The sequence below is a fragment of the Myotis myotis genome, unplaced genomic scaffold (genome assembly GCF_014108235.1).
Source record: "Myotis myotis isolate mMyoMyo1 unplaced genomic scaffold, mMyoMyo1.p scaffold_m19_p_7, whole genome shotgun sequence".
Classification (NCBI taxonomy): domain Eukaryota; kingdom Metazoa; phylum Chordata; class Mammalia; order Chiroptera; family Vespertilionidae; genus Myotis; species Myotis myotis.
In genome coordinates, this window is record NW_023416379.1 from 64,011,462 (window position 1) to 64,032,332 (window position 20,871).

Sequence of the window (20,871 nt, forward strand, 5' to 3'; positions counted from 1 at the left end):
TCTCTCTCTCTTTCTCTCTCTCTCTCTCTTTCTCTCTCTCCCCAAAATAAACAAACAAATAAATAAGGCATCAGGGAATACATGATTCCCTGTGTTTTAGAATGGCTGTTTCTAATTCTGGGAGTGAATTTTATCTTGTGGAGTTGCATCTTTTTTAAAAAACTGATTTCGGAGAGGAAGGGAGAGGGAGAGAGAGATAGAAATATCAATGATGAGTGAGAATCATTGATCAGCTGCCTCATGCACACCCCCTACTGGGGATCAAGCCCACAACCCGAGCATGTGCCCTCGACCAGAATCAAAACCAGGACCTTTCAGTCTGCAGGCCGCAGCTCTATCCACTGGGCCAAGCCTGAGGGCAGGGTTGCATCTTCTTGCACTCTTCTTTGGGGATGTCTCTTGTATCCCCAGTTCTTATTGGTTTGAGTTGCTATTAAGATTCTACTTGTCAAGATCAGATGGTGGATCCTTTGAATTGGAAAAACTTCTAAATTGAAAAGAAAGAGAAAAAAAATTTAGAGAGCTTTCATATTGTTATAATTGCTGGTCATTCAGGTTCGCTTAATAAGATGGAAGAACATCTCTAGCCGATTTGGCTCAGTAGATAGTGTTGGCCTGTGGAGTGAAGCGTCCCGGGTTCAGTTCCGGTCTAGGGCACATGCTCGGGTGGCAGGCTTGATCCCCAGTTGGGGGGTGCATGCAGGGGGCAGCCAATCAATGATTCTTTCTCATCATTGATGTTTCTTTCTCCCTCTCCCTTCCTCTCTGAAGTCAATATAAAAAATTTTTAAGAGATGGAAGGACAGAAATTAGAAGAAAAATAAAAGTCCACTCGGACCCATTCTTAGTTGCCTTCAGATATTTGTAGATACTGTTTTAAAAAAACAAAAAAACAAAACAATGGAAGTACAGTTGTCCTGCGCTTAAGAATAAAAAGGGAAGGAAAAAATTGGCAAAATCTTACTAAAAGACAACTTAAAATTTTTGTGTCCTAAGAACTCAGCTTGGTAACCATCAGGTTGGAAGCTTTAAAACGTGGTCAAACGAATATGGGCTAAACTCTTTTTACAGGTAGGGTCCTACCAAACTACTTCCAGCCCTCAAGAAAAGTGTAACCTAATATTACAATGGCAATTGTGCCTAATGTTCCAATTAGATTAGATCACTTAAAAGTGCACTTAAAAGCAAGGATTTCCAAATCAAATAAACAGAATGAAATGCCTGTTTTAAAATATTGTAACTGTGAAACAAAGAGAATACAAACTGAAGTCACAGAACTCGTCCCAGTAGGGTGAAAATATTTAGGTCAGTGGTTCTCAACCTTGGCTGCACATTAGAATCACCTGGGAATCTTTTTAAAATCCTGATTTCTGGGCCTCATCCTCCGGAACTTCTGTTTCTTTGTTACTAATGTTGTGGCCCCACCCCATAACAAAGAAACAGAAGTTCCGGAGGATGAGGCCCAGAAATCAGGATTTTAAAAAGATTCCCAGGTGATTCTAATGTGCAGCCGAGGTTGGGAACCACAGCTTTAGGTGATTATTAAAAAGGGGAGGGAGTACATAAAATGGACATAGATGGGGTTAAAACAAAGCTCTTACTATGGTATTACAAAAGGCTGGATGGACCAAAGTGGCCCCGTGTTGGTCCCCCAACATTAAAGGGCCTCAAACAAATCTGTTCTATTTACCCCAGTTTAGAAAAAGGGAAGGAAAAAATTGGCAAAATCTTACTAAAAGACAACTTAAAAATTTTGTGTCCTAAGAACTCAGCTTGGTCAGTGGCAGAGATTACAGTGAGAAACCTGACCAGCAATCATTTGGGGCAGCGGTCAGGCTGGTTAATCAAGTTAAAGACTGAAAACAGGGCAGGGTCTCTTGGCTGGACCCTCCACTGGGGACCTTTTTACACAATTGTGGGTAAATGGTCAGGGAATAGAAAAGAGAAACTTCCAGGACTCCTGACTCAGGCTTCAGTTAGATTAAAATAATATAGAATATAGGGATTGATAAGATTATGAAAATTTGAATGTTTAAGCAAGCTTTATGTGAAGTTACTGGGTCTCTTTTACCTGATCTATTACAGAGGTGGACATTGTCTCTCACTGGGAAACATTTCCCCTGCCTACTTTTATAAAATGAACAGCATATAAATTCACCGCTCAAGCAATATTAATTAGACATGCTAAAGAAGAAGAAAAAATGTTTCATTGAGTGATTGTTGGAAAGAGCAAATTAGAAATTAAAGAGATAAAAGGTACCTAAAATAAAAGACTGTATGGCTGACATTACTCCTTACAGATGATTTTCCTCAGATAGTTTTCACTCCTTGGTCTAAGGCCAAATCAAAAGGCCATAATTAGATAATTCTTAAACTCGGGGAGGATGCCCAAAAGTTTTTGTAAATGGATTACCTCATGAGCCCAGTGAGAGAGGGAAATAAAATTTCACACTGTTCCGACTGATGAATCTCAGAGTGGGGTGTGTGTGGGGAGATTAATGGGGGAATTTATATGCATATATGCATAGCCCATAGACACAGACAATAGTGTGTTGAAGGCCTGGGAGGGGTGGGTGCAGGGTGAAGAGGATCAGTGGAAAAAGGGGAGGTATTGTAATATTTTCAACAATAAAGATACATTTACAAAACATAAAAAAAAAAAAATTTCACACTGTTCCTTCCTTCCCAAATCCAGACAAATTGATTATTGATCCTCTTTCTCCCAGGGATAGCTATTGCCTGTGTCCTCAGGGCTTGGAGTGGCTTTCTGCTTGCCTGGGACATGCAGACTGTCAGTGTTTTCTTTTGCCTATCAGAGGAAATGACTCTGGAAGGTAATGACTTCTGCATCCTCTTCATTCAGTGGGGAAGGAAGAAACTTTTCCTCTACCCTCACGGTTCTTTCGGCTGGTCTAATAATCAAATACACATGAGACAGAGTAACAAGAGAAAATAACCAAATTTAAAACATCTACTGGTACATGGAACCTCCCATACATGAGAGAGTGAGAGACCTTACACACATGAGAGGTTCAGGGATAGAAAGTTAAAATGAGGTATACAGAGTGTCCCCCCTAAAAATGTATTCACACTTTAACAGCTGATAACAGCTGATAGCTCCATTTTGAAAATGGAATGTATTTAATAAACTGCCTTTATAATTATGCAAAGTGTGAGTATACATTTTGGGGGGATAGCCTATATAAGGCACTCTGACCTAAGTATAAGAGAAGGGGCCCTGGGGGCAGCCTCAAGAGGTCATTACAGAACTATAGGGAGAGAAGATGTTTAGAATTAGAAATTTGCCCTGCCCTATAGATAGGCCATAGTAAGTTATTTTTAGTAATAACTCTTATTATGGGCAAGGCCCCTCGTTCTTTAAGAGAGAGGTAAAAGTTTCTCATAAGCCTGCAACGTCTTAATGTCTTCAGCTCAAAATAATTCACATTGCAAAGTAGCACATTTGGGGAGGCCTGTTCTGAGCCCCTACAAGTCCATGATATTGTTTAATACTGCCAGAAATATTGTCCAAGCTGAAACCTGACAAGACACTTGAAAAGATTTAATAACTTTTTGGCTCAGTGGTTGGAGCCTCGGCCCACGAGCCAAAGGGTCTCAGGTTTGATTCCCGGTCAAGGGCACATACCTGGGTTGCAGGTTTGCTCCCCACCACTAGTGGGGATGTGTGCAGGAGGCAGCCAATCTATGTGTCTCTCTCACATCGATGGTTCTCTCTGCCCCCTCCCCTTACACTCTGAAAAGCAATGAAAAGAATATCATGTGAGGATTAACAAAACAAATTTGGAAAAATTGGAAGCTAAAGATTAAAAGCCTGATGGGAACTTTTAAAAAAGCCTCCTCCCCTAAGCTAAAATAAAGAATATATACCCAGAGGAAAAGAAGAAAATTAGGAAGATGTAGTTGTCACAATTGTATTGTAGTTAACAACACAATTCTTTGGGGAATTGAGAATAGTTGTCATTACCTTACAAATCTGTGAAACCAGAAATGCAACTGTAGAAGTCATTTAAACCCTGTGACTTGGGACCACTGAGAACTAAAACCCCTTTTCCCAAAGTCATTAAGAGCTAAAGTTGGACAACTTGATGTAAGCTTCAGAGAAATCACCACTACAGCTCTTATACGGACAATCTTTTTGCCTATTGCAGAAAGATCACCAGAGACATTCAAACTTCAAACCAAGAAAATCCATCAAATTGTCACTGCCTGCCTTCAGTCCCTTTGAAAAATGCCAGATATCTAGAAATCTTCTTGACTGCCTTCAGAATTCAGAAACTGGGATTATAGTCTGCTCAATCATTAACTATAGTTTTTCTTTTGTTTCTATAAGGATACCTCCTAAATACTTGATTGTTTGCACCATAGGCCTAACTTTGAAACTCAGCTGCATCACTGGTTCCTGAAATAAAATTAATTAAACTGATCTATTTTCAAGACAAAGACTCTTTTACTGAGATATAGAACAATCTATCAACCTAGTTTCTAGAATATAACTTCTCAGGAAGTTTCAAAGGCAGGACTGAAAGGGTTCAGAAGAGGCCACCCAAGATGTGCCCCTTTGGCATGTGAATTATTTTGAGTTGCAGCCTTGTGAGAAACTTTTACTGCTCCCTTAAAGAATTTTTTTTAAAATATATTTTATTGATTTTTTTACAGAGAGGAAGGGAGAGGGATAGAGAGTTAGAAACATCGATGAGAGAGAAACATCGATCAGCTGCCTCTTGCACACTTCCCACTGGGGATATGCCCGCAACCAAGGTACATGCCCTTGACCGGAATCAAGCCTGGGACCCTTCAGTCCGCAGGCCAACGCTCTAGCCACTGAGCCAAACCGGTTAGTGCCCCTTAAAGAATTTAAATGGGGGGCCCTGTCCATAATAAGAGTTATTACCAGAAATAACCGGGGCAAACTTCTAATTACTGAGCATGTCTGTTCTTATTGTTTTGCAATAATCTTCCTCTCCTCTGAAGCTCCTAAGTGCCTTACCTTATCCTTACTTCAGAAGGTTATATATATACTAGAGACCCAATGCACAAATTCGTGTGAGGGGCTCGGCCGTCCAGAAGGATGTCCAGAAGGACGTCTGGTCTAATTAGCATATTATGCTTTTATTATTATAGATCATTTTCCCTTTCTGTTTCTGAACCTCTCATGTATGTGGGATCTCTGACTCCTCATGTACTAGTACGTGGGTTCTCACACAGAGGTAATTAAATTTGTTAATCTGTCTCTTGTAGATCTAATTATTAGAAGCTAAAAGAACCTGGGAGGGTAGAAGAAAATTTCTTCTTCCCTCACACCAGAAAATTTGATTGTTTAATGTATTGCTGAATAGTTTTTATGGGTCTATTATTTAATAGCTGTTTTACTTATAAAGCTACTGTTGTAAGAGAGCTTAGATCATCTGAACTACAGGATGAAAAAATAAGATTAGATCAATTTCTTGGGACATTCTTTTCCAAAATTTATACAAGCCTACACTAAGTCATTTAAGTCACTTTGCCTGCCTCATATTATAGTGGAATTGATCATTGTGTTTATCATTTGTTCAGAATTGAGTTTTAAACACTTTGAATACAGTCATGTGCCACTTAATGACAGGGATTCATTCTGAGAAATGCATCATTAGGTGATTTTGTCATTGTGTGAATGTTATAAAGTGCCCTTACACCAATCTAGATGTTACAGCCTACTACACACCTAAACTATATGGTATAGCCTATTGCAGTATAGGGAAGGAAAAATAATTTTACCTCTACCCTTAAAGGTTCTTGGCTAGACAGCCCTGTAATAAAATACAGATTAACAGGAGAAAAACAAACAAAAGTTTAATAGCATGTACACTTCCTTTAAACATGAGAGAGACAGAAAAACTGAGTAAACTGCCAAAATGGCTGAAGCCACTACCTTAAAGATCATCTTCAGCTAAAGACAAAAGATGTTGGGGGTCTAGGGAGTCATTTATTTTCCATCCACTTCTAGAAACTGTCTGTATTATGGTGGCTCACCTACCTTGTAGGAAGTTTGCTTGTTTGTCAGTCTAGTAAAAGGAAAAGCCCAGTACACAAGAGTAAGTTTGTTATGGAGATTTAAGTCACTGAGATGAATGAGGTCATCCCCACCTTCCAGATATAGAGAGCAAAACACCCTTACAAATGGAGATTTCTTAAAATCTAAATGTCCTTTGTTTTATTTTTGTTGATACTATTACAGATGTCCTCCTTCCCCCTCTTTGCCCACCTCTACCCAGTATCTCCCCCCCCCCCCCTTCCCTGGCCTTCATCACACTGTTGTTTGCAAAGATGGGCTATGGATATATGTTTTTTGGCTAATCTCTTCACAGGGTAACTTCTACTTGGTTTTCAGAGCTTCTCCCATATATGCCGTTTAAAATAAAGTTAACCAGCCTAGCATAATCCTTATGCCAAATAGACATATTTGGGGGTAACAAATTCTGTTCCCCTTCAGCTCCTAGGCTATAAACCTATAAAGCATGTTACTGTATGAAATACTGTAGGCAATAGTAACACAATGTGAAGTATTTGTGTGATGTGTTGCACTAGTGTCACTAGGCAAAAGGAAATTTTCAGCTCCGTTATAATATTACTAGAGGCCTGGTGCACAAAAATTTGTGCACTCGGGGGGGAAGAGGGGGTCCTTCAGCCTGGCCTGTGCCCTCTTGCAGTCTGGGACCCCTCGGGAGATAACGACCTGCTGGCTTAAGCCTGCTCCCAGGTGGCAGAGGGCAGGCCTAATCCCTAGGTGCGGCCCCTGGTCGGGCTCAGAGCAGGGCTGATTGGGGAGTTGGGGCGCCACCCCCTGTCATGCACAGAGCAGGGCGGATTGGGAGGTTGCAATGCCACCTTCAGTCACGCTCAGGGTAGGGCCGATTGGGGGGTTGGGGCACCGTCCCCTGTCACACTCAAGGCAGGGTCTATGGGGAGGTTGCGGCGCCACCCCCTGTCACGCACAGAGCAGGGTCAATCGGGGTTGGGGCGCTGCCCCCTGTCACACACAGAGCAGGGTCAATCAGGGGGTTGGGAGCTCCCCCCTGTCACGCACAGAGCAGGGCCCATCCGGGGGTTGGGGAGCTCTCCCCTGTCACCCACAGAGCAGGGCCGATCAGGGGGTTGGGGCGCCGCCACTCTCACACTCAGGGCAGGGCCGATGGGGAGGTTATGGCTCTACCCCATCACACACACAGCAGGGCCCGTGGGGTGAGGGGGTTGGGGCGCCGCACCCTGTCACACACAGAGCCGTAGGGTGATCAGGAGGGTGGGGAGCTCCCCCCTATCAGGCACAGAGCAGGGCCAATCAGGGGGTTGGTGTGCCTTCCCCTGTCAGGAACAGAGCAGGGCCGATAGGAAGGTTGTGGCCCCGCCCCCTGTCACACACAGAGCCACAGGGTGATCAGGGGGTTTGGGCGCTGCCCCCTGTCATGCTGATCCCGGTGCTGGGAGACCTCGCGGCTCTGCTGATCCCGGTGGTGGGAGGCATATTACCCTTTTACTATATAGAATAGAGGCCTGGTGCATGGGTGGGGGCTGGCTGGTTTGCCCTGAAAGGTGTTCTGGATCAGGGTGGGAGTCCCCACTGGGGTGCCTGGCCAGTCTGGGTGAGGGGCTGAGGGCTGTTTTCAGGCTGGGACTGAAGCTCCCAACTGCTCCTTTTTTTCTTTTTTTCTTTTTTTTTTTTATTCTGAGGCAGCTTTAGCTCTGAGGCTCCAGCTCTTAGGCCTCCGCTCCTGAAAGCAGGTATCTGGTTTGTTTAGGTTCTACAATCGAAACTCTGTATCAACTCCAGGTCTGAGATCCCAGCTAGCTGAAAGCTGGTTTCTGGGGTTTTGTTTAGCTTCTATTTTTGTAACTATGTTTCAAACTGCCAGCTCAGAGGCCTGCAGCGGCAGGCGGGGAACATTGGAGTCCTCTGTCACTGAAGTAAGCAAGCCTCGTGTTAGTTTCAAGCTGCCTGGCTGCCGGCCGCCATCTTGGCTGGCAGTTAATATGCATATCTCACTGATTAGCCAATGGGAAGGGTAGCAGTTGTACGCCAATTACCATGTTTCTTTTTTATTAGATTGGATGGTACCACTTGACTATATGTGGCCCTTTATTGACTGAAATGTCATTATGTGGCACGTGACTGTATTTTATTTTGCTTATCACACAGGGAGACAATACAGGGAGAAAAGCCTGGTGTCCTTTTTTATGAGTATATTTTCATCCATTTTCAGTGCTCACAAAGGAGCCAGATCACACTTGGGTGAGTCTCCGCTGCCATTTACAAATGAAAGCATTCAAGCAAGGTTTTCTTACCCAAGGAAGCACATGTACAAAAAATCTTTACATTTGACTTAACTAATGCTGCTAAATACATATTTGGGTACATATCACCCACTTTCACCCATGCCAACCTTTTGACGTATAACTGTATAACTAAAGTCCTAAAATTGTACAGATACACTACAAATTGGTACCATAAACAAGGATAATTAGGGATTTGTTTTGTATCTTTCCCTTTTGCAAATGCTTTTGTTGATCTAGCTACTTATCTTCATCTGCCTTATAAAGAGAAATCATGGAATGGTTCTTGACACCTTGGCTCGGTTATACAGCTGTTAAAAATGTCAAATATTCAGATCACTTACTAAATCTTCATTATTACCTTACTATGTGCTGCTACTAATTAAACAACATTTCCTATTCACATGAAGTTTGTGGGAAGTTTGTGGCTTGGTTTAAATTCTTGTTCTTTTGTATTGTTCTATATGTTTATTCAAGTGCTTGGTCTGAAATGGGGAGATATTAATGATCCATATTTATGTATACTAAAATCCAACATTAAGTGAACGCTTAGTATGTGTCAGGCCTTATTTTATGTGCATTTTCATTTATTCTTCCCAGAACATAAATCCAGTAAGTAATAGAGCTAGCCTGGAACCCAGGCCTGGCTTCAAAGCTTGGCTCAGCCATTACAGTAGCCTATTTAGTAGTTCTGGATTAAGCCTGTGCCTCTTTTTTGAGCCTTCTTGGTCCTGATCATTACAAAACCTCTGCAACTCATCCTGTAATCTAGTTTCATAAAATAGTAAGCCTTCTTGAAGTTTTTGTCTTTCAATTATTTTCCATTCACTTCTAGATAAGAAACTGCATGCCTGTGTCATGGTGATTCGCCTACCTTGTAGAAAGTTTGTGTGTTCTTCAGTCTAAAAAAGTGGTTCAGAATTACATTTTTATGTACTTACATGCCAGTAAGATAAAGGAGCTGTTTAATGAAGGTCTTATAAGGTTGGTGTTTTTTTCCTCCCTTCTACTCTTTATAGGGTAAAAGGTACAAATGGGATGCAGAAACTCAAGGATGGATTCTTGGTTCTTTTTTTTATGGCTACATCATCACACAGATTCCTGGAGGATATGTTGCCAGCAAAGTGGGGGGAAAACTGCTGCTAGGATTTGGGATCCTTGGCACTGCTGTCTTCACCCTGTTTACGCCCATTGCTGCAGATATCGGAGTTGGAGCTCTCATTGCACTCAGAGCACTGGAAGGACTAGGAGAGGTAATTTTTTTCTCTCTTCTGGTTTTATTCTTGCTCTATATAGCTTTCTTGTCTTTTTAAAGATACCATTCTTTGGTATGAATATGAACCAAAAACTAATATTGGAAGATAATAGGGATTTATTTTTTAATGAGAAAGATGATTAACTAGAAAATCACCTGAGTAGATTTCCTTTATGGTCAATAAAGTCTCGAGTGGGAGCACCCTGACATTGGAAGCTTTACTGAAAGAGCAGAGAAAACATTTTCCAGGAGACATTCCATTGCTCTTTCTTTTACTTTAGGAGCTAATAAAATAAAACACTATTAAAACAGTTAAGACAGACCTCTGGAACTTTTGCCATAGTTTATCTCTGCTGTGTCAATGATTGCACAGACCTAAAACACATTTTACACAATAGATTATTGAATTACCTTTTTACTTTTAAAATTTGTTGCTTATTCAAAGAACTTCCTCTATATCATTTGTTCTTTCTTCTGGTCCTTTAACTTAGATAAATTATTTTATTTGTCATTTTATATAAGTTTCTTTGTTTCTGTGATTCTTCTGTTCTTTCTGTTGCTTTTAGAATTATTATTAATTTTTATGTCTTTTCTTCCTCCCCTCCTAAGACTTTTATCATTTTAAAATTTTTTAATTCCTTATCATTTTTCCTTTCCACTTCTCCTTTGCATTTCGTATTTGTACCTCCATCTTTAAATAAGGATTTCTTTTTGTTTCTTTTAACTTCTACCCTTGAAACCAAGGCTTAGGTTAGTTTTCTCTCTCTTAATGCTTCTCTGACCCAAGCAAAATAGTGGCCTCTGGATTTGGTGTAGAGCATGAAGTTATTTCAGGTAGTAATATATTATGCTATGTTAGAAAACCACTAACTGGAGTCATAAAAACAGAGTTTGAATAATACCTTCACTGTGAAAATGTTAGGTACATCCTAATGTCTAGGCCTCAATTCCATCATTTTTTTAAAATTGGGACTAAAATACTTGCCCCATATTCAATCACAGCTCAAATGGATAATGATTGCTAGAGTACTTTGGAAATTGCCAAGTACTAATTTAATTTAAGCTTTGATCACTCATTTGAACATTCTTATTTTGTCCTTATCAAATAGAGATGTACTAAATAAATCCCTCTTAACTACAAAATAAAAATTATCCCTGTAATACCAGGTTCCTCTTCTCCTTACCTAAGAAGATTATACTTAATTGTAGCATATTTTCTCTGTTCCAGGTATTGAATCTCCTTACTGCATGTATTCTCATATTTTAGCACACTGTCTATTGATGCTACTAATTTAGCACTATAGCATATTAATTGTATTACTACTGCTATCTCAAGTGACTATTTTATTTCTGAATAGAATTTAAGTTGTGTTTATTCTGAGGTTCTTTTGTCTTTCTTTATTCCTCCAATATGTATCACATGTACATCGCCTCATCCATAAAATTAGGTCAGCATCTCATCCCTAGCATCTGATTCACCATAAAATATACCTACATTGTGCCTAGGGTTTTATAATAAAGTTTTCCACAATATAATCTCGGTAGACATTTCTGAATGTCTTATGATTTATTCTATAATGACTCCCCCTCTTGCTCCATGATACAGATTATTGCCTATTTGGAATGCTGCCTAAGTCATTTTTGCTTCTATTAGTCATTTTTGCTTCTATTAGTATTTCTTCTTTGGGAAAGAATTAGCAGAAAGTACAAAGTAATAAAGCATATATTCTTCTCTCCATTAATAATAGCACTAGTACCATTTATTTTTACAACAATCATGCAAGATAGGGAGTATCTGTTTTACATATAAAGAAACTGAAGTTCAAGGAGATTGAGACTACACAAAGACTATACACACTGTAATTGAATGTATTCCCCACCCCACCCCCGACCATTTTTTTTTTATCAATTAAAATCAACTTGAATTTCTTCCAGTATCCCAAAGTATTAGCTTAGTATTTTTAAAAGTTATATTGGTGCCCTGTCTGGTTTGGCTCAGTGGATAGAACTTTGGCCTGCGGACTCAAGGGTCCCAGGTTCAATTCCAGTCAAGGGCACATGCCCGGGTTGCAGCCTCGATCCCCAGTAGGGAGCTTGCAGGAGGCAGCCAATCAATGATTCTCTCTCATCATTGATGTTTCTATCTCTTTCTCCCTCTCCCTCTCTGAAATCAATAAAAATATATTTAAAAAATAATTTTAAAAAAGTTATATATGTTGGTAACATTTCCATTTCATTCAGGCCTTTAATAAAGTGAGTAAAATTAACCTTGAGAGGGATCTTTTATATCATCATTCAGTCTGTTCTTTTAGATTTATTATAACCTTTACCTTAGTCCTCAAATCAGTTGATAGAATTCACAAATCTTTGTTCAGATTTTGAAAGTAATTCATATAAGGTATTGTCACTTAACACTATAAAGACATTTCCCTTTATGGAACCTGATTCTGGTTTGATTCTTACCCAGAAATTTCTCTTGCAATAAAATTCAACTGAATTTAAAACATTAGCACAACTACCTTATATTTCATCAGAAATATCCTTTCCCCTCCTCAGGGTGTTACATTTCCGGCCATGCATGCCATGTGGTCTTCTTGGGCTCCCCCTCTTGAAAGAAGCAAGCTTCTTAGCATTTCATATGCAGGTGAGATAACTATTCTTATACAAAATTTTGCTATAATTGATTATGTACATAACAACCTTGGAGAAAAATGCCTGCACACCAGCATCATATAATGTCAGATGCCTCCTTTGGGGGAAAATTAACTTTTGGGGGTATAACTTTATTTTTCATTTTTTTCTTTGGCTCAACTGTATAAAGCAATGTGGCTTAACTAACTAATGTTATTTTCTTCTGCCATAATTTATTTTTTAAAATGTTGACTTTCCAGATATCCTATATAATAAAAGGCTAATATGCAAATCAACCGAACAGTGGAACGACTGGTTGCTATGACGTGCACTGACCACCAGGGGGCAGACGCTTAACTCAGGAGCTGCCCCCTGGTGGTCAGTGTGCTCCCATAGGGGTGCACCACTCAGCCAGAAGCCCTGAGCCAGGCTTATGGCTGGTGAGCACAGCGGCGGTGGCAGGAGCCTCTCCCGCCTCTGTGGCAGCACTAAGGATATCTGACTGCCAGCTTAGGCCCAGTAAGCCATCAGTCGGATATCCCCCGAGGGCTCCTGGACTGCAAGACAGTGCAGGCCGGGCTGATGGACCCCCCCACCCCCTTCAAGTACATGAATTTCATGCACCAGGCCTCTAGTTGGTATAGAAAATGCTATGGGGTTTTTTGTGGGGGGGTTTTATTGTTGTTAATCCTCACTGGAGGACATTTTCTCCATTGATTTTGTTTTTAGAGAGAGTGGAATGGAGAGGGGAGACAGAGAGAAACTTCTATGTTAGAGAGACACAGCCATTGGTTGCCTCCTGCATGCTCCCCAACCTGTGCTGGGGATTGAGCCTGCAACTGAAGCACATGCCCCTGACCGGTATCCACCTCCAACCCTTCAGTCTGAGGGCCAGTGCTCTAATCACTGAGCAAAACCAGCCAGTGTGAGGATGCTATGTTTTTTTCTAAAGTCCTATGGCTGGAAAATTGAAGGCTTATTCTTAAATTGTGATTTCTGATTTTATCGTCTAATGCACATATCATGACTCTCAACCCCTCTCTTCATATATCTTTTTTCTATGCATTTATTTGCCATCATTTTTATCTATAAGTGAAATAGCATAGGCTTTATATATGAATTATAATTTTACCAGATTTCACAAGAATTCGAGCCTTCTATTAACTGAATTAAATCTTTTTTACCTGACTGCTGTTAAATACAGAAAGGCCTCTCTGTGGTGACTTACAAGCTAAAATCTAAAGGGTAAGAATGAACTAGTCATGCAAAGAGCAGAAAAAAAGATCATTCCAGCCCATCGGAACAGCATGTACAAGGGCTCTCAGGCAGGAAATACATAAGGGTTCAAAGAAATGAAAAACCACTATAAGTGGCTAGAACATAATGAATAAAAGGAATATTACATAAAAGCTTAGAGAAATAGACAAGAGCCAGATAATATCAGGCCTTATAGGCTACAGGAAAGAATGAGGATTTTCATTTCCAAGATAGAATGCGGAGACATCAGAGGGTTTTATTTTTTGGTTTTGGTTTTTTTTTTTTTTTTCAATCCTCACCCAAGGAAATGTTTTTATTGATTTTGAGAGAGAGAGAAAGGGAAACATCAATCGGTTGACCCAGGGATCAGATCCACAATCTAGGTGTGTGCACTGACCAGGAATTGAACCCACCACCTTTTGGTGTATGGGATGATGCTCTAACCAACTGAGGCACCCTGCTAGGGCATAGATATCAGAGGTTTTTAATCAAAAGAGAGACATAATCCAATTTATATTTTAAGAAGATGATTCTTACAGCTGTATAGAAATTAACATGAGAAATCTGATTATAAGTTCAAGAACAGGTACTATCTGCGGTTCCCCTTCACCAATTGAATACAGTCTAACCTCGAATTATTAGTCAACATTTTTTACACTCTTCACCACTTCATGTCTGAACCATGTCTAGCATGGTCAGTGGTGAACTTGAGGAGGGGTGGTGAAGGATTAAAGAAAACAGACAAGAGAATACAGTTGGGGACAGATGGATCACTGTGCCTGGTTGAGGATACAGTGACACAGCCTATAAGCCAAAGCTTTATTTTATAGTCAGGTCACACAAAGCAAAACAAGGACAAGATGTTTACAATGTTCTTGCGAGTTTCAAATCTGCTGCTTTCCTGTTGTTGCCATTCTCTGAACTTTTATCTAGCTTTATTTTGGCAGCACTTGCTGCACCTCCCGCAGCCCACATCTCTTAGCTACCTCGAACTGTAGGGTCCGACTATAAGGTCAAGCTTACAACTATAGCCTTTGGCTATAACCGTGCTGGGAGGGCTTTGCCCTCCAAGCTGGGACTTGTATGTGGCTTTGCCACAAGTCAGTCCAAGGCTTGATCCTGTCCGAACGCTATAGCCACTCTCCACACATGTCAACCAGCCTATGCCCTGGCACATAGTACCTGGCATGGAGGACATATTCAGTAACTATTTGACTTGTTTTTCCAGCCTTTATCTTCTTTTCCTTCAACCGGAGTTCCCAAATCCACTCTCTGCTTTTCTACTTCCTTGACTCATCCTATTACAGCTCCCTCTGTATCTTCTTACCTTGTTTCTATGGGTCTAAATTTTACCCATCTTTTCAAAGCCCACTGCTGCTTCTTATATCTTTTCCTGACCTCTGAAAGTCAGAGGTAATCTGTCTCATATTTGAACTTTCATATTGCTCTGTGACACTTAACACTTTCTAACATCTATATATATATACATAAGCCTAAGCAACCAAACAACTGGTTGACTGGTTGCTATGATGCGCACTGATCACCATTGGGCAGATGCTCAATGCAGGAGCTGCCCCCTGGAGGTCAGTGGGCTCCCAGCCAACCTCCTGTGGCTGGCCAACCTCCCATAGTCCCTCCCCCTGGCCAGCTGGCCCCAATCAGGACTGGGCGAGATGGCCCTGATCACCCCCGATCGCCGACCAGGCCAAGGGACCCCACCCATGCATGAATTTGTGCACCAGGCTACTAGAAAAATATTAAGACCACAACTTGAGCCAAGAAACAATATCTGATTATTTTAGCTCCTATCATACCCACTAAGGTGTCTTGTGTATGGCAGTTAAACTTAATTTTATTTATTTCTCTGAAACAATTGTTTGTAACATAATGTGGACAAATTAGATTATTACAAGTTTCATTCTTATTTCATTAAGTATGCTGCTGTAGGTTATGTTTATTAGCCTTAGAGACCACCTTTGAACCTCAGATACCTGGATTCCTAACACATGTGACATTTACCCCTTCATATTATAATAGGTCTTATATTGATAGATGCCTTCTAATGCAATAGCTACATAGTTGTAACTAATGGAACTACATATTAACGTATACATTTTACATATTGTGGATTTTCTGGTAAATGATTCCTTAAGAAAATGGATTGTTTGTATTTACATGTGACTAATTCAGTTCTTGTAGGATCTGAATCATTCTTTCTCTTCTCCATTATTTGTTACCCATCTTCTTTAAGCAATAAATGGGTAACAAAGTCTTTGTTCATCTCTCCAAAGTTTACAAAGTCTTTGTTGTTATTCTAGGAGCACAGCTTGGGACAGTAATTTCTCTCCCTCTTTCTGGAATAATTTGCGTCTATATGGATTGGACTTATGTCTTCTACTTTTTTGGTAAGTTCATTGAAAAATTTAACCTAAATTATAGTGTAACGAATCCAAAATGTAATAGTAGTCTTATAATTGGTTAAAATATATATATATTCCAACTCACTGAAGTAATCATCTCCAAAATCACAAAGCTCTAAAACACTGATAGCCTATTTTTCAAGTTGATATGGTCAAAATGATCTGGCTGAGTTTTGACCTGATATTAGTGTGGGGATATTTCTCAATAGAAACTGCTGTTGAATCCAAGACTTAAAGCTATACTTACTATCAAAAATTACTATGTTGAATATTATAAAAATGTATATTTTGAAAATTTTCTTCTCAAGCAAGGTAGGAAGCTTTCACTTGTTAGTTTTAATTTTGTCCCAGGGCCTTTTACTTCTCAGTCTCATTAGCATAGTGATACATGTTTTCAATAAATTAGATTGCCACAAAGACATTTTATGCAGGAAATCTAACTGCAATCAAAACAAAAGAAAACCAACACAAAACAAAGCAGATACCTGTGGAAATAATACCTTGTGGAAATTTATATTTTAAAAGGTTTATCAGCTTGCTCTTTCTTTCTCTGGAGCACACCCATGCCTTTTCCCCTCTCTGTCTCTCTGCCTTTCTTTTTCCTAAGCTCCAGGGCCGACTTTGTTTTTGTTGGTGTGGTGTTTTTTTTGGTTGTTTTTTTTTTTTGGGGGGGGGGGTTCTTTTCTCTTTTTTGTTAGTAATTCTTTATTCTTGAAAGTATTACATATGTCCTCTTTTTCCCCCATTGACCCCCTCCAGCCTACCCCCATCCTGCTCCCCAGGTCTAGGGCCCTTCTTTTGTCTCTAACTTGTTTCCTGAGCCCACAAAGCTCAGCTGGTTCTATAGCTCACTTCTTCTACCTCTGACTTTCTAAATAAACTTTTGCAAATAAATAAAAATAAAAGATTTGTCTGGTATACTCTGAAAGGCAGAGTCATATGGTCAAAATTGTTCTCTTCAAAATTTATAGGAAATAATACAGATAGCAATTATCCCAGTAAAGAATTATGGGAGGAACTTGAAATAAAAACTAAACTGAAACCAATATACATTGATTTTATAATTACATAATTTTTTCAACACTGTAAAAACTACTGTTGGTGCATTCTAATTTTATTTATTATTTTTCTATTTTAAGGTATTGTTGGAATCATTTGGTTTGTTTTATGGATCTGGTTAGTTAGTAATACACCAGAAACTCACAAGACAGTCTCTCACCAGGAAAAGGAATACATTCTTTCATCGTTAAAAAATCAGGTATTGACTTTGGCATATTTTAAAAATAATTTTGAAACTTTTTTTCTTCAGAAATAATATACCAATTGTTTTTGTTTTTTTACCACGTTGCCATCTTAACCAGAAGCCGAAGATCCCAATTTTTAACAGATATTTTCATTATGCATGCTCTAGGCAAAATGGAACAGGCAAATGAAATAAATGTACAAAGTATTAGTTTGTTTTGCTGGAGAAAATCTAATTCTCTCTAAAAATCTATGAAAAAATTAATTTTTTTTTTTTAATATATATTTTTATTGTTTTCAGAGAGGAAGGGAGAGGGAAAGAAAGATAGAAAATCAATGATGAGAGAGAACCATCGATTGGCTGCCTCCTGCATGCTCCCCGCTAGGGATCAGCCCGCAACCCAGGCATATGCCCTGACCGGGAATCAAACCGTGACCTCCTGGTTCATGGGTTGACGCTCAACCACTGAGCCACACCGGCTGGGCGTGGCTGCATCCATCTGGTGGCTTCCAGGTGCCGTGGCCTGAGAAGAGAACCTGGGAGCTTTGTGCTGCCTCAGCCGGGAAGTGGCACACTTCACGCATCACTTCTGATGGCCAGAACATTCCTTGGGCCCTCGCTAACGGTGAAAATCTAATTCTCTCTAAAAATCTATGAAAAAATTAATTTTTAAAGTTATTTTAAACCTTCTAGAGCAGCAGTTTTCAACTTTTTTCATCTTATGGCACACTAATTACCAAAATTCTGTAGCAGATGAAAAAATGTATATATTTTTTGCTAATCTGACCAAAAAAAAATAGGTATAATTTTGATTCTTTACACCAGATGGCTATTGTTGTGTTGGCTCTTGTCATTTTTTTGTAAAATATGTTTTTATTGATTTTAGAGAGAGAAGAAGGGAAAGAGTGAGAGAGAAATATCCAGTGGTTGCTTCCTGAGGATGAGGACCTAGCCCACAACCTGGGCATGTGCCCTGAACAGGAATTGAACCAGTGACCTTTCTTTCAGTGCATGACATGCTGCTCAACCAATTGAGGCTCACTGGCCAGGGCGGCTGTTGACTTTTTTTAAAATTGACAGTCTAAGGGAAAAGAGGTCAGTGCCCCTGATAAATAGTCAGATATTGCATGTTTTGAAAATTCTTGTGTCACACTGGTTGAAAATTACTGTTCTAGAGTAATGATTATCAGGCAAATCTTAAATTTGTTTTCTTCTTAATTAGTAGAAAATAAAATGTGTTATTATGAAAGGAATCTTATAGCTACACTAGAGGCCCAGTGCACGAAATTCGTGCACCAGGGGGCAGGGAGGTGGGTCCCCCAGCCTGGCCTGTGCGCTCTCACAGTGCAGGAGCCCCGCGATTGATCACCCCAAAGAGGTAGGCCCCACCCACCCATCCAGGGCTCCTCGATGGATTGCTCCAAAGAGGTAGGCCGGAGCCGAGGGACCTGCCTCCGTGCTGTGCATGCAGCATCAAGCCCCCGCCCACCCAGTGCGCATGCAGCCTCATGGTGATCACTCATTATGGTGTGAGGGCATCACGACCACATAGGCTTTTATTAATAGGATTCTAAATGTTAGCTGTTAGAAAACTAGTATGTTTTTATATGTATTTTAAATGAGTGTGATTTAATGATGATAGCACATTTAATATATATACCTATTTGCCCCTCTACAGTAGATCTTTAGAAAAAAAATCTTATTAAAGCTAGATTTCTATCACTTAATCAAACACAGTAGCAAGTCAGAAATAAAAGTCTGTCATAATTTAATATAAGAAATGCTCAAGCCATGAAAACAAAATATTTGGCCCTAGTTGGGTTGGCTTAGTGGACCGAAGGGTCCTGAGTTCAATTCTAGTCAAGGGCATGTACCTTCAATGCAGGCTCCGCCTTGGTCAAGGTGCATGCAGGAGGCAACTAATCAATGGGTTTCTCTCACATCAATATTTCTCTGTCTTTCCCTCTCTCTTCCACTGTCTCTAAAAATTAATGGAAAAATATCCTTGGGTGAGGATTAAAAATATATATATTTGCCTTTTGGGGAGAATAAAAGATAATCTGAAATCATTAGGAAAAATTAAAATATATGTAGTCCTTTCTTAGCTTTATTAATGGCTTCAGAGTCACTTTATTAGTTTAAGAACATAAAATAATTCATTTGAAACTTTTGCCCAATAAGTTACCACTATTGATATTTTCTTTTTTTAATTAAATCTTTATTGTTCAGATTATTACATTTGTTCCTCTTTTTTCCCCCCCATAACTCCCCTCCTCCCAGTTCCCGCCCCACCCTCCGCCCTCACTCCCCACCCACTCTCCTCATCCATAGGTGCACGATTTTTGTCCAGTCTCTTCCCGCATCTCCCACACCCCTTTCCCCCACAAGAATGGTCAGTCCATTCCCTTTCTATGTCCCTGATTCTATTATAATCACCAGTTCATTCTGTTCATCAGATTATTTATTCACTTGATTCTTAGATTCACTTGTTGATAGATGCATATTTGTTGTTCATAATTTGTATCTTTACCTTTTTCTTCCTCTTCCTCTTCTTAAAGGATACCTTTCAGCATTTCATATAATCCTGGTTTGGTGGTGATGAACTCCTTTAGCTTTTTCTTATCTGTGAAGCTCTTTATCTGACCTTCAGTTCTGAATGATAGCTTTGCTGGATAAAGTAATCTTGGTTGTAGGTTCTTGGTATTCATCACTTTGAATATTTCTTGCCACTCCCTTCTGGCCTGCAAAGTTTCTGTTGAGAAATCAGCTGACAGTCGTATGGGTATTCCCTTGTAGGTAACTGACTTTCTTTCTCTTGCTGTTTTTAAGATTCTCTCTTTATCTTTTGCTCTTGGCATTTTAATTATGATGTGTCTTGGTGTGGTCCTCTTTGGATTCCTTTTGTTTGGGGTTCTCCGTGCTTCTTGGACCTGTAAGTCCATTTCTTTCACCAGGTGGGGGAAGTTTTCTGTCATTATTTCCTCAAATAGATTTTCAATATCTTGCTCTCTCTCATCTTCTGGCACCCCTATAATTCTGATGTTGGTATGCTTGAAGCTGTCCCAGAGGCTCCTTACACTATCCTCGCATTTTTGGATTCTTTTTTCATTTTGCTTTTCCAGTTGGGTGTTTTTTGCTTCCTCGCATTTCAAATCATTGACTTGATTCTTGCACTCCTCTGGTCTGCTGTCGGGAGTCTGTATAATATTCGTTATTTCAGTCCGTGTATGCTTAATTTCTAGTTGGTTCCCCAATATAACATCGAGGGTCTCATTAGTTTCCTTGTAGATCTCATTGAGTTTATCGGCGGCTTCTAAACAATTCTTGAGAGACCTTAAAAGTGTGGTTCTGAACTCTATATCTTCCATTGACAATTTTGTCCTGTTTCTTTGTCTCCGCATTTTGTTATGCTTCCTTGGTGCACCCCCTAGTGGTCTTTGTTGGAAGTCTTATAGTTAAACCTTGATTGTTGTAGCTAATACCAGGGAGGGTTTGACCTCCAGGCCAAGTGGCTGTGAGAATCAGCTGTGTCTGCAGTGAGAGAACTTCTGTCCTCTAGGGAGGTGCTAATCTAGCCTTTGCCTGAGGCTATCCGGCAAATGCCTCTGTGCAGGGCTTGGGCGGGGCGGGTCGCACAGGATCAACAGGGTGGGCTGGAGAGAGCAGTTATGGCGGCTCTCAGTCCTGTCCCCAGGGGCTCTGCCTCTCTGAGTCCCAGCACCCGCTGCAAACCTCGGAGA

At 40.1% G+C, this 20,871-nt stretch overlaps 1 protein-coding gene across 3 annotated transcripts in view; it reads left to right on the plus strand.

The window, feature by feature from the left end:
* Positions 1 to 20,871, plus strand: part of SLC17A5 (solute carrier family 17 member 5) — an 82,255-nt gene that overhangs the window by 25,169 nt on the left and 36,215 nt on the right. For 2 of the 3 annotated variants that reach the window (XM_036316828.1, XM_036316826.1), the window contains exons 3-6: positions 9,345 to 9,578; positions 12,137 to 12,224; positions 15,787 to 15,873; positions 17,028 to 17,146. In XM_036316828.1, the coding sequence (XP_036172721.1) occupies positions 9,345 to 9,578; positions 12,137 to 12,224; positions 15,787 to 15,873; positions 17,028 to 17,146 (528 nt within the window). The remainder of the gene's footprint in view (positions 1 to 9,344; positions 9,579 to 12,136; positions 12,225 to 15,786; positions 15,874 to 17,027; positions 17,147 to 20,871) is intronic. The other variant, XM_036316827.1, reaches the window with a different exon arrangement.